General features: G+C 54.0%; 1 protein-coding gene across 1 annotated transcript; it reads right to left on the bottom strand.

Moving 5' to 3' along the window:
- Positions 1 to 894: 894 nt before the first annotated feature.
- Positions 895 to 6,335, bottom strand: LOC121854220 (cadherin-related tumor suppressor-like). Its single transcript, XM_042348727.1, has one exon. The coding sequence runs from the start codon at positions 6,139 to 6,141 to the stop codon at positions 895 to 897; it is 5,247 nt and encodes a 1,748-aa protein (XP_042204661.1). The 5' UTR covers positions 6,142 to 6,335.
- Between the last annotated feature and the right edge of the window lie 3,179 nt (positions 6,336 to 9,514).

Below are 9,514 nucleotides of genomic sequence, written 5' to 3'. Positions count from 1 at the left end.
CTAATTTCATCCTTTAAATGTACTAATTATCTCTTAAATATATTAATTACCAAAAATTTTAAGACTCCCTAAAATTAATTATCTCCCTTAAATTTACCAGCTCCCTAAAATCCAATTAATCCCTAAAATATCCCAACTGTCTCCCTTAAATTATACAGAACAATTCCCTTAAATGTAACTACCAATTAAGTCATAAAATTAATTGCCCATAAATGTAATTAAATTGGTCAACTAATAAATATTCCTCAATTACACTTAAGCTCAATCACCATAATAACATGTAATTACTCAACTACATAATTACAATTAGTATTAAAGAGTAATTGAGAAAGTAATTATTTATTTAATATCTAAGAGTTGTTATTATATTTACAATACATTAAGGGAATTACACCGAAGGGAAGCGCTACATTTACAGCAATTAATTACGTTTTAAGGGAGGGATTACATTGAATTTATTTCGTTATAAACACTTAATCGACTTCGTTATAAGGTCGAGAATATTAGGGTGAGTTTATTAAGGTTACAAGTGTTATATTTCAGCTCGTGGTTGACACACACACACACACACACACACACACACACTTTATGGTGGTTCACACACCACATTCCTTACACCAGTCAGTCTTCCAGTAAACACGAGCTAGTGAGAATTTTGTCAAGGTCATCAACACTAAATTACTTTCTTTTTTTCTCACGAAAATTTTCCAAGTTACTACAAGGTGTTGAGAGCAGCAGGGCACACTACTGTAGTACAGGTTTGGGTGAACAAGTTTGTTTAGTAAGAGGATCACATAGTGACACATCACAGGACGGGATATTGAGTTACGACTTGACACCACCTGAGGCACAGGCTGGTTATTACCTGGTAAATGTACACAACAACAACGGTGATTAACACAGGTGTGGCTCAACACTTACCTGAGTTGTGGAGAGTCTAGGAGTGAGTCCCTGTGTGACCACGGCTGCCACGGTCACCACGTAGTTGTTGGGACCGTCCTCACGGTCGAGGACGGCCGCCGTCACCACTACGCCCTGCTGCTGCATGGTGAACATACGGTTCATGAGCTCCCCGTCTGCGCCCGTCACGTTCACCACGTAGTAGGCTATATCCGTCAGCGCGTTGGAGCCGAGACGGGCGCTCACTGTGGCGACGGACGTGCCAATGTTGGAACTCTCTAACACTGATCCCGAGTACGATTTTTGTGAGAACTTGGGTCCATCCTGAGACGAGGCGCTCAGGATGGTGAGGTAGGCGTCGGAAGACTTCCGCTGCGACTGTACAGCCTCGTCAGTAGCACGGACAGTGACGCAGTACATGATCTTGGGACTGGTGACCTCCTGCTTCACGGACAGTGACCCCGTGATACGGTCCAGGCGGAAGATGTCCTTATCGCCGGCCACCAGGTCGTAGGTGACCAGACCGTTGGTGTTTGCGTCCAGGTCTCGAGCTGACACTCGCATGATCTCCGTCCCTGAGTGAGAGTTCTCGTCCAAGATGCCAGCGTTCATGGAGACGAAGCGAGGAGCGTTATCGTTGATGTCCTCCACGATGACAGTCACCAGTTTCTCCGCAGATCGACGAGCTGATTTAGGTTCTGCTTGATCCGTGGCCACGACAGTCAGACGGAAGGTGTCAGAAAACTCGCGATCAATGTCCTTCAGAGTTGACACGTTACCAGTGTTTTCGTCGATTGAGAAATGCATGCCGGGCGGCTCCTGACTCTTGATGGTGTATTTGATTTTACCGTTTTCACCAGAATCCGGATCTTCAGCTGTGACAGTGACAATCGGTGTGTTGGGAAGAATACCTTCCTCAATCCTTCGCCAGATGGCGGTGTTGGGAAAGGCTGGAGGGTTGTCATTGTAGTCCAACACGTGAACCACGAAGGATATGGTAGAGGTCAGACGAGGAGAGCCTCCGTCAGCTGCTGTTATGTTCAGACGATACAAACTCTGCTTCTCAAAGTCCAGTAATCTCTCCAGGTACAGAGTTCCAGTTTTGGTGTCAATGCGGAAGGCTTCTTGCATGTTCCCTCCTCCTATCATGAAGGCCACGTCTTTATTCACGCCCAAGTCAGCGTCTGACGCCTGGAACTGCACCAGCACGGTGTTGACTGGTGTTGTCTCCACGATGGAAATCTCGGACTCACTTTGGGTGAACTCTGGGGCGTTGTCGTTCTCATCCAGGACGTCCACAGTGAGCGTGGCGGTGGCAGTAAGGCCAGGGTGACTGCCCAGATCAGCTGCTGCAACCGTCAGGAGGTAACGAGGGGTTGACTCTCGGTCCAGGGGCTTGGCGAGTGTCACCTGACCCGTCGTTTCGTCCACCTTGAAGCGACCTTCATCATTCCCGTCAACTATGGTGTACACAACATCCCCGTTCAGGCCCTCGTCTGCGTCCGTGGCTGATATCCGAATCACCTGCGTGCTGAGAGGAGCCTTTTCAGGTACCTGTGCTCGGTAAGGTTTCCTCAGGAACTTGGGTGGGTTGTCATTGACGTCTGTGATGTAGATATTGACTTTAGTTTTATCTCTCAGACGCGTGATGCCGTTGTCCAGGACTACAGCCTCCATGGAGATGTAGTCCAGACCAGTTGTTTGGACGAGCTGCTCTCTGTCGAAGTAATGTAAGGTCTTGAGGAAGCCGCTCTTGGGGTCAACTACAAAATCGTTTTGATTTGTAGCAATGGAATAAGTGAGCTCCGCATTTCTGCCCTTGTCCTTGTCTGCTGCCGTCAGTTTCCCCACATAGGTGTCGGGAGGCTCGTTCTCGTCCAGGTAAAACGTGAAAGTCGAGTTTGTGAAGACTGGAGAGTTGTCATTCTCGTCAATGACATGAATGACGACAGAGACAGTTGAGGAGCGGGGCGGCGTGCCATGGTCCCTGGCCACGATGGTCAGGGCGAAATAATCCTGAGCTTCACGATCCAGGGCGCTCTTGACGTACAGGTAACCGTCGGGGAAGATGCCAAACTTGCGTTCTTCATTACCCTCAGTTATGTCGTAGGAGACAAACCCGTTCATACCGTCGTCTTCGTCAGAGGCGGTGAGGGCGAAGAACCTGTCATTCACTGGCGTTGACTCCAGCAGAGAAGTCTCGTACGACCCGTGCTCGAAGATGGGCGTGTGGTCGTTGACGTCCTCGACTGTGACGGTAACGATCTGGCGAGATGTAAGGGACGGTAACCCAGCATCAGAGGCCGCCACCTCCAGCCGGAAGTTGCTCGTCTTGCTGTACTTGACGGGTTTGTTGAGGTAGATCATGCCGCTGGTCCTCGAGATGGTGAAGTAATCATCCGGGTTATTGGAGAGGTTGTACGTTATCTTGCTGTTCTCCCCGTAGTCGCTGTCGTAGGCTCGGGCTAGGTAGACCTGGTGACCCACGGGCCAGTTCTCGGCCACCGTGGCGTGGGCTCTGGTGATGGGAAACTTGGGAGGGTTATCGTTCACGTCCTCCACTGTCACGTTGACCCAAGTCCGTCCATAAGCTGAGGTCGTGGTCGCCACCGTCCGGAGGCTGTAGTACGCTGCCTGTTCTCGGTCAATCCTCCTGGCTGTGCTGATGACACCTGTCCTCTCATCAATCGAGAACACCTTGTCAGGGTCGCCAGCGATGATGGCGTAACTGACCTCGCCTACAGAGGCTGGGTTCAGCACGCTCACCCTGCCCATCTTCCGCCCTGCTGCAGGTTCCTTCTTGCCAACATCTTCAGAAAGCGAAAACTTGTATCCTTCGTTCTGTTCAAACTCCAGCAATTCTATCTGATTGCTCTCCACCACGATGTCAACAGTGGCGTCCTCCACAGCCTTGCGGTCACCAGTGTCTCTCGCAGCTACCGTGAGGCGGTACTGAGCTTTTCTGATGTGACTCAGCCGACCACTCAAGCTCAATATACCGGTGTCTCGATCTAACTCGAAGGTGTTTTCGTTGTCCTCCCCCACGTTGAGCTCGTAGGTGGTGACAGCGTTCTCCCCGATGTCCTTGTCTGTGGCTGAGACCTGTAGGACGGAGGACCCCAGGGGCAGGTCCTCGGGCACCACCACGAAATACTGTTGTGGGTAAAACTCTGGACTGTTGTCGTTGACGTCTTGTACATTCAGCACGACTGTCGCCGTCGACGACAGGGGAGGTATTCCCTGATCCTTGGCCACTATTTTGATCTCGTACTGGGGCATCGCCTCCCGGTCTAACTTGGTCTTGGTGGTGAGTCGACCAGAGGAGACGTCGAGAGCGAATATTCCCGGATAATTGTGTTCCACGTCTTGGTCAAACATGTAGGAGACGCTGCCGTTGGTGCCTTGGTCGTGGTCGACGGCCAACACCAGCGTCACCAGGGTGTCAGGCGGGGTGTTCTCCGACAGACTCACGTTCACCATCTCCTGAGAAAATGTCGGCTTCTCGTCGTTTTCATCCAATATGGATATTTTAAGGTGAGTGTACGCCCACTTGGGGTTTGGTCCACCATCACGAGCAGAGATCTTCAGGTCGATCGAGTCCTTCACCTCTCGGTCGAGGGGCGCCTTGGTGGTGATGAGGCCACTCTGTAGGTCGATGTCGAACCACTGGTTGTCGTTGCCAGAGACGATGGCGTAGTATATGTTGGAGTTAACACCTGTGTCCTCATCATTGGCGGTGATGCCAGCCACGTAGGTGCCGATAGGAACAAGCTCACTCAACACAGCCGAGTACTCGCTCTTCTCAAACACTGGCTCGTGGTCGTTGATGTCGTTAACGTGGATAATAAGAAAGGCTGTTGACGACCTCGGAGGAGTCCCCTTATCTGTGGCTACGATGGTAACGTTGTATTTACCAATTTTCTCACGATCTAACACACCGTTCACTCGTACAATGTCGAAACCAGATTTGGAATCGAGTCTAAAATGGCTGAGCTCGTTGCCAGCTCGTATTTCTACTGTTGTTTCCCCGTTTGGACCTTCGTCAGCGTCTATGACGGAGACGGCAGCGACCACAGACCCGTTCTGCGCATTTTCGTCGACGGTTGCGAAGTCAGCTGTGGTGGGGAAGTACCTAAAGCTGACGACCGGGTCGTGGTCGTTGGCATCCAGTAGGTTGACGGTGACGTAAGTCCGGCCATCTTGGAGCGGCGACCCGTGGTCCCTGGCGAACACAGTAAACACGCAACTCTTGGGACACGGCTGTAGTTGTTGACAGTTCTGGTGGCAGCTGAGAGGCTCCACAGTGCTGATGATGCCCGTCTCGGGATCCACCGTGAACTGCGTCTCCGTCTCCGACAGGTAATAGGTGAGTCGGGCGTTCTCCCCTACGTCGTTGTCCGTCGCCTGTACCTGTAGCACAGACGTGCCAGGAGGTACAGACTCGTTCAGGGAAACGTTATAGTCACTGTGGTCGAAGATGGGCGGGTTGTCGTTCACGTCCAAGATGGACACGTTGACTAGCAAGAACCCGAACCTCGGCGGAGACCCACCGTCCTGTGCAGAAATGTTGAGCTGATAAACAGTCCGAGTCTCCCGGTCCAGCCTGTCCGTCGTCTCCAGGTGAAGGTACGGCGTCTCTCCTGAAGGGTTTATCGTCACCTGAAGCTTGAATTTACCATCTTCGTTGCCATCGACGATCTTGTAGTCGGTGGTGATATCGTTGTCGCCGGCGTCGCCGTCAGTTGCCGTGTCAAGGATGACCCTGGTGCCGGCGTTGGCACTCTCAGAGAAGGTGACGTGGATGGAGGCCTCCGGGAACCTTGGTGAGTTGTCGTTGATGTCGATAACGTTGATGCGCACCTCGATGGGGTAGGTTGGCTGTGACGACAGGACCACCAGGTCGAAGCGGTCCGTGTCGAGGGCCTCACGGTCCAGCACGTCCGTGGTGCGTATCTCTCCAGTGGTACCATTGAGGGTGAACTCTTTAGGGGACTCATTAAAGCGGTAGGTGAAGCCCGGCTTGAGGGGGATGATACCCACGAAGGTGTTGGCCGGGTGGCCCTCCATCACAGTGAACTTGACGCGCGTATCCACGGCGCGTGATTGCATCTTGTCCAGCTCCTCATCCAGCACTCCCCCCTGTGGCCCAGGCCCCGGCCCCGGCCCTGGCCCTTGCCCATTAGTCAACAGGCACTGCAACACTAACACTAACACTAGTCTGAGCATGATGGCGGCGTGCATGGTCACGGTCGTCGGCAGAGCGGGCTGGCCGAGCAGTGCCCGTGGCCGCCCTGCAAGTCACCCCCTGCACACTCCCGCGGTGGTGTGACACCGCGCATGGTCACGCAGCACCCCACCTACAACCACCACCACACCACATCATCACTCACACTTCAACACTGACTGATCCTGGGGCAGGGGTGCGCGGGCTCCCTCACTTCACCACCTCATAAGAACAACTGGGGGCGGCGCGGACCCGAGCCACGGCCAGCAGGCTGGGGGCGGGGCAGACGCGCCCTGGCCAATCACAGCCGCCCAGGCCGCCCGGCCAGAGCTGCCCGGCCACCTCGCAGCCACCACTGCCACCCTCCTCAGGAATTTAGGAATGTCTGGTCCACTGTTGCATCTATACCGTTTACTGGATAAAATGTCGACCACCGTACACCGTCACGTACACTCTCCATACAGCACAGTGAGCACGGGCAGGTGACACTCCCACACAAGAGGAGAAGGAGAGCGCGGGGGGTCAGTAGTTGGGCTACACGACCACCCGGCCCACCATCTTGTAGGCCCACTGCTACCCTCACCGCCGCTACTCCACACCATCTCCTCCACTACCACCTGCTTATTACCACTGGTCAGCAGGAGCAGTGCCGTGTGTTACCGAGTAGTGGACCTGCTGGGAAAAGGAGAAGAGGGCTCCAGCAGTCAGCTCCGCACCCCCCCCTCACATGTTGTTCCCTCACTCACGATCCTCCTCCATTCACTTACCGTTCTTCCGTTGATTCTCACCCTTAACTCTCACACTGTAAACACGGCCTTTAACCCAACAACTATTGAACAGGACAAGTGTAAACACCACACACACACACCAATCACCTCAGGTCGTCTCTCTAACTACCATTATGATAGTTATTAATTTATTTATTTTATTATCTTTATTTTTTGGTTATTCTCTTCTGTTCACCTTAACCATTTACAGCTGACAAACAGACCCACACTCCCTCCACACCCACACTCCCTCCACCTCCACACCCACACTCCCTCCACCTCCACACTCCCTCCACCTCCACCTCCACACTCCCTCCACCTCCCTCCCACCCACCCACCCCACCCCCTCCCTCCACACCTCCTCCTCCCCCCTCCCACCTCCACCCTCCACACCCCTCCCTCCACCTCCCTCCCTCCCACACCTCCCCCCACCTCCCTCCACCCCTCCCCTCCTCCACTCCCTCCACCCCCTCCACCCTCCACCCCACTTCCTCCCCACTCCACCCCCTCCCTCCTCTCCCACCCCCCCCCACCTCCCCACCTCACCCCCCCCTCCCTCCCCTCCACCCCACACTCCCTCCACACCCACACTCCCTCCTCCATCCCCTCCCCCCCCTCCCTCCACTCACACCCCATTCCTCCATCTCCACACTCCCTCCACACCCTCCACACCCACACTCCCTCCCTCCCCACCTACACACCCACTCCCTCCACCCCCTCCCCTCCACACTCCCCACCCCCATCCCTTCCTCCATCCCTCCACCTCACACTTCCTCCATCCCACCCCCTCCACCCCACCCCACTTCCACCCCCTCCACACTCCCCTCCCCCACACCTCCACACCTCCTCCACGACTCCTGGTGCTGGGTGGTGGTGGTGGTGGTGGTGGGGTGGATGGATGGTGTGTGGTGAGGTGGTGGTGGTGGTGGTGGTGGTGGTGGTGGAGGTGGTGGTGGTTGGTGGTGTGTGGGTGGTGGTGGTGGTGGTGGTGGGTGGTGGTGGTGGTGGTGGTGGTGGTGGTGAGTGGTGGTGGAGTGGGGTGGTGGTGGTGGTGGTGGAGGTGGTGGTGGTGGGGGTGGTGGTGGTGGTGGTGGGGTGGTGGTGTGGAGTGGTGGTGAAGTGGTGGTGGAGTGGTGTTGTGGTGGTAGTGGTGGTGGTAGGTGGTGGTGGTGGTGGTGGCGGTGGTGGTGTGGTGGGGTGGGTGGTGGTGTGGTGGGTGGTGGTGGTGGTGGGGTGGTGGGGTGGGGGTGTGGGGTGGTGGTGTGGTGGTGGAGGTGGTGGTGGTGGTGTAAGTCTTAGTATCAAGGACGTTAACGTAAACAGTGTTACAGTGAGGGTGAGGAGGGAAGCGTGTCGGAACCCACCTGGCGTCATATCTACCCTCCTTCCCTCCCTCATCTAACCCATCCTCTCCCCCTAACCAACTTGAACTAACCTCCTTTCTCTCCCATTGTCCTTCCTTCCTTCCCTCCCTCTTCCTTCCTTCCTTCCCTCCCTTATAACGGCCCATGTGTCCCGGTACGATCCCTACACTGTGTTTGTCGCGGTATAAAGTGTTAACCCCCCCCCAGTCTGTAATACTCCCACGTACCGGTAACACCAGTTTAAACACCGGTAACACCAGTTTAGCGTCTGTGTTTACCAGTTTGTTGCAGTTTTTTGTTTATTTAGAGAGTGTGTGTGTGTGTGTGTGTACCAGTAAGGACAGTTTAACATTCTTCTCATGCCTGTGTGTGTGTGTGTGTGTGTGTGTGTGTGTGAGAGAGAGAGAGAGAGACAGCACTCGGCAATCTCTCTGTCTCGGAGACCTAACCTGGTACGTCACCCTGGCCTGTCCTACACCTGTCCCGCTCACTAACCACCCGTCCCACAGGTCCCCGTCAATCCCACGCCCGTCCCAGCTGGTGTTCCCTGTCCCACCACCTGAATACATAAGTTCCTCCTGTACCATCTGTTGTATCCACCCATTCCGTACCGTCATTACAGGAGAGAGAGAGAGAGAGAGAGAGAGAGAGAGAGAGAGAGAGAGAGAGAGAGAGAGAGAGAGCGTTCCCACATACTCCAATCAACTGGAGGATAAAAATTATATTACATGTAAACCTTTTAAGAGAATCAGGGGACCTTAAGAAGTTATGTAAGATACACCCTACCCCCCACCACACCCCCTCCTACCCCAACCCCTCCCCCCATACGGACCCACAAACCATTCGAGTCCGACTCTCATTCCGTTCGGTCGGGGGTATGAAGGTTGTGGGGAGGATAGGGGAGGGGGGTTACCGAGCCATGACGCGAGGGGTACCACAGGGTTACTCCTTACTACCTCACCTGTTTCATTAACCTCAACCTAACCTAACCTCCCCCAACGTAACCTAACCTAACCCCACCCGACAGGCGTGAACTATAGCATCGTTGACCACCTCAAGATAGTCAAAGAATCAATTCCCGGTCAAATAACATAGGATTACGGCCCAACCTTCCTTTCCGGTTGTAAACAGATCCCACGTACCCATCAGAACGACCTTTGACCTCTGCTGACTGTGTGCCCGATGAGCTGGTTCCACTACACACACACACAAGTTCATCAAGACCATTAACATAACGACGCTAGCCTTAGAGATAATTG

The sequence above is a fragment of the Homarus americanus genome, unplaced genomic scaffold (assembly GCF_018991925.1).
Source record: "Homarus americanus isolate GMGI-L3 unplaced genomic scaffold, GMGI_Hamer_2.0 scaffold13284, whole genome shotgun sequence".
NCBI lineage: Eukaryota > Metazoa > Arthropoda > Malacostraca > Decapoda > Nephropidae > Homarus > Homarus americanus.
Note: the sequence above shows the minus strand (reverse complement) of the source record. Positions and strands in the feature narration are given on the sequence as shown.

Bases quoted from the DNA above. Each gene is read 5' to 3' on its own strand.
- LOC121854220 (XM_042348727.1), bottom strand. From the start codon at position 6,141: ATGCACGCCGCCATCATGCTCAGACTAGTGTTAGTGTTAGTGTTGCAG.